Below are 1,532 nucleotides of genomic sequence, written 5' to 3' on the forward strand. Positions count from 1 at the left end.
CCGCCCTAGAGCTGGTACTCAAGGTGAGGATTCAGAACCCATCTCTTCGAGAAAATGATTTCATTGAAATTGAACTGGACCGACAGGAGCTCACCTATCAAGAGTTGCTCAGAGTGAGTTGCTGTGAGCTGGGTGTTAATCCAGATCAAGTGGAGAAGATCAGAAAGTTACCCAATACCCTGGTAAGAAAGGTAAGAGAGGTCTGAGCAGTTGCTTGCTTTTTGCATTTGGAAAATACCCAGCTTCCTCCTTGGCTGGATGAGTCATAGTTGAGAACTGAGAAGAGAAGAGAAAAGGGGCAAAGGGTGGTTTTCCAGATGAGCTTTCTTTCCCTCTCCTGGTCGACAGGGACATGACATTTTTGAAGGCGGTAGCATAGCAGAGAGAATTTTCTGAATTACCGTTCTGTGTACCTGGCTTTGGTTGTTTGTGTAGTGACACGTGAGGATTACACTATCGCATCTCGGAGCACCTGGGGAAAACTGGTCTGAATGGCCTCTCCCTCCAAGTCCAAGGTGCGCTCATCCTGCAGGAGCTGCCGTTCGGGGCTGCCACCCTCCCATCCTCCAGGCAGCCCAACTCACGCCCCTGGGGACTTCCCCGCACCGTCACCAATGGGCACAGTCACCAATGGCCTGCCACAGGGATTTTCTTTTTTTTTTAATGTTTGTTTATTTTTGAGACAGAGACAAAGACAGAGTGTGAGCAGAGGAGGGGCAGAGAGAGAGAGAGGAAGAGAGAAAGACACACACACATACACACACACACACACACACACACACAATCTGAAGCAGGCTCCAGGCTCTGAGCCATCAGCACAGAGCCCCATGTGGGACTCGAACTCACAAACCAGGAGATCACGACCTGAGCCAAAGTCAGACACTTAACTGACTGAGCCACCCCAGGCTCTCCTCTTCTAGGCTTTAAAATGACCTAAGAGGGGCGCCTGGATGGCTCAGTCAGTTAAGCATCCGACTCTTGATCTTGGCTCAGGTCATGATCCCACAGGTTTGCGAGTTCAAGCTAGGCATCAGGCTGTGCACTGTCAGTGCAGAGCCTGCTTGGGATTCTCTCTCTCCCTGTCTCTCTGTCCCTCCCTTGCTTGTGCTCTCTCTCGCTCACAGAATAAATAAATAAACTTAAAAAACGTTTTTACAAACAAGCAAACAAACAAGTAAATAAATAAATAGAGCTAAGGTACTGGTGTCAACATAACACCTCAAACATACAGAGACAAGTGGCCCTTCATTTTTTTTTTTTTTTTTTTAATTTTTATTTTTGGGACAGAGAGAGACAGAGCATGAACGGGGGAGGGGCAGAGAGAGAGGGAGACACAGAATCGGAAACAGGCTCCAGGCTCTGAGCCATCAGCCCAGAGCCTGACGCGGGGCTCGAACTCCCAGACCGCGAGATCATGACCTGGCTGAAGTCGGACGCTTAACCGACTGCGCCACCCAGGCGCCCCTCATTTTTTTTTTTTTTTTAAATTAAAAACACTATATTCCTACAAGGAATTGTCTGCATCACAGAGG

At 48.6% G+C, this 1,532-nt stretch overlaps 1 protein-coding gene across 1 annotated transcript; it reads left to right on the top strand.

The window, feature by feature from the left end:
* Window positions 1-5: 5 nt before the first annotated feature.
* Window positions 6-701, top strand: ANKRD40CL (ANKRD40 C-terminal like; the record flags this gene model as incomplete). The annotated part of the gene is made up of 1 exon (XM_040466431.1): window positions 6-701. A coding segment is annotated over one exon (201 nt), but the record flags the coding sequence as incomplete, so codon positions are not given.
* Between the last annotated feature and the right edge of the window lie 831 nt (window positions 702-1,532).

This window comes from Herpailurus yagouaroundi, unplaced genomic scaffold (genome assembly GCF_014898765.1).
Source record: "Herpailurus yagouaroundi ecotype Mexico unplaced genomic scaffold, PumYag 57603, whole genome shotgun sequence".
Lineage (NCBI taxonomy): Eukaryota > Metazoa > Chordata > Mammalia > Carnivora > Felidae > Herpailurus > Herpailurus yagouaroundi.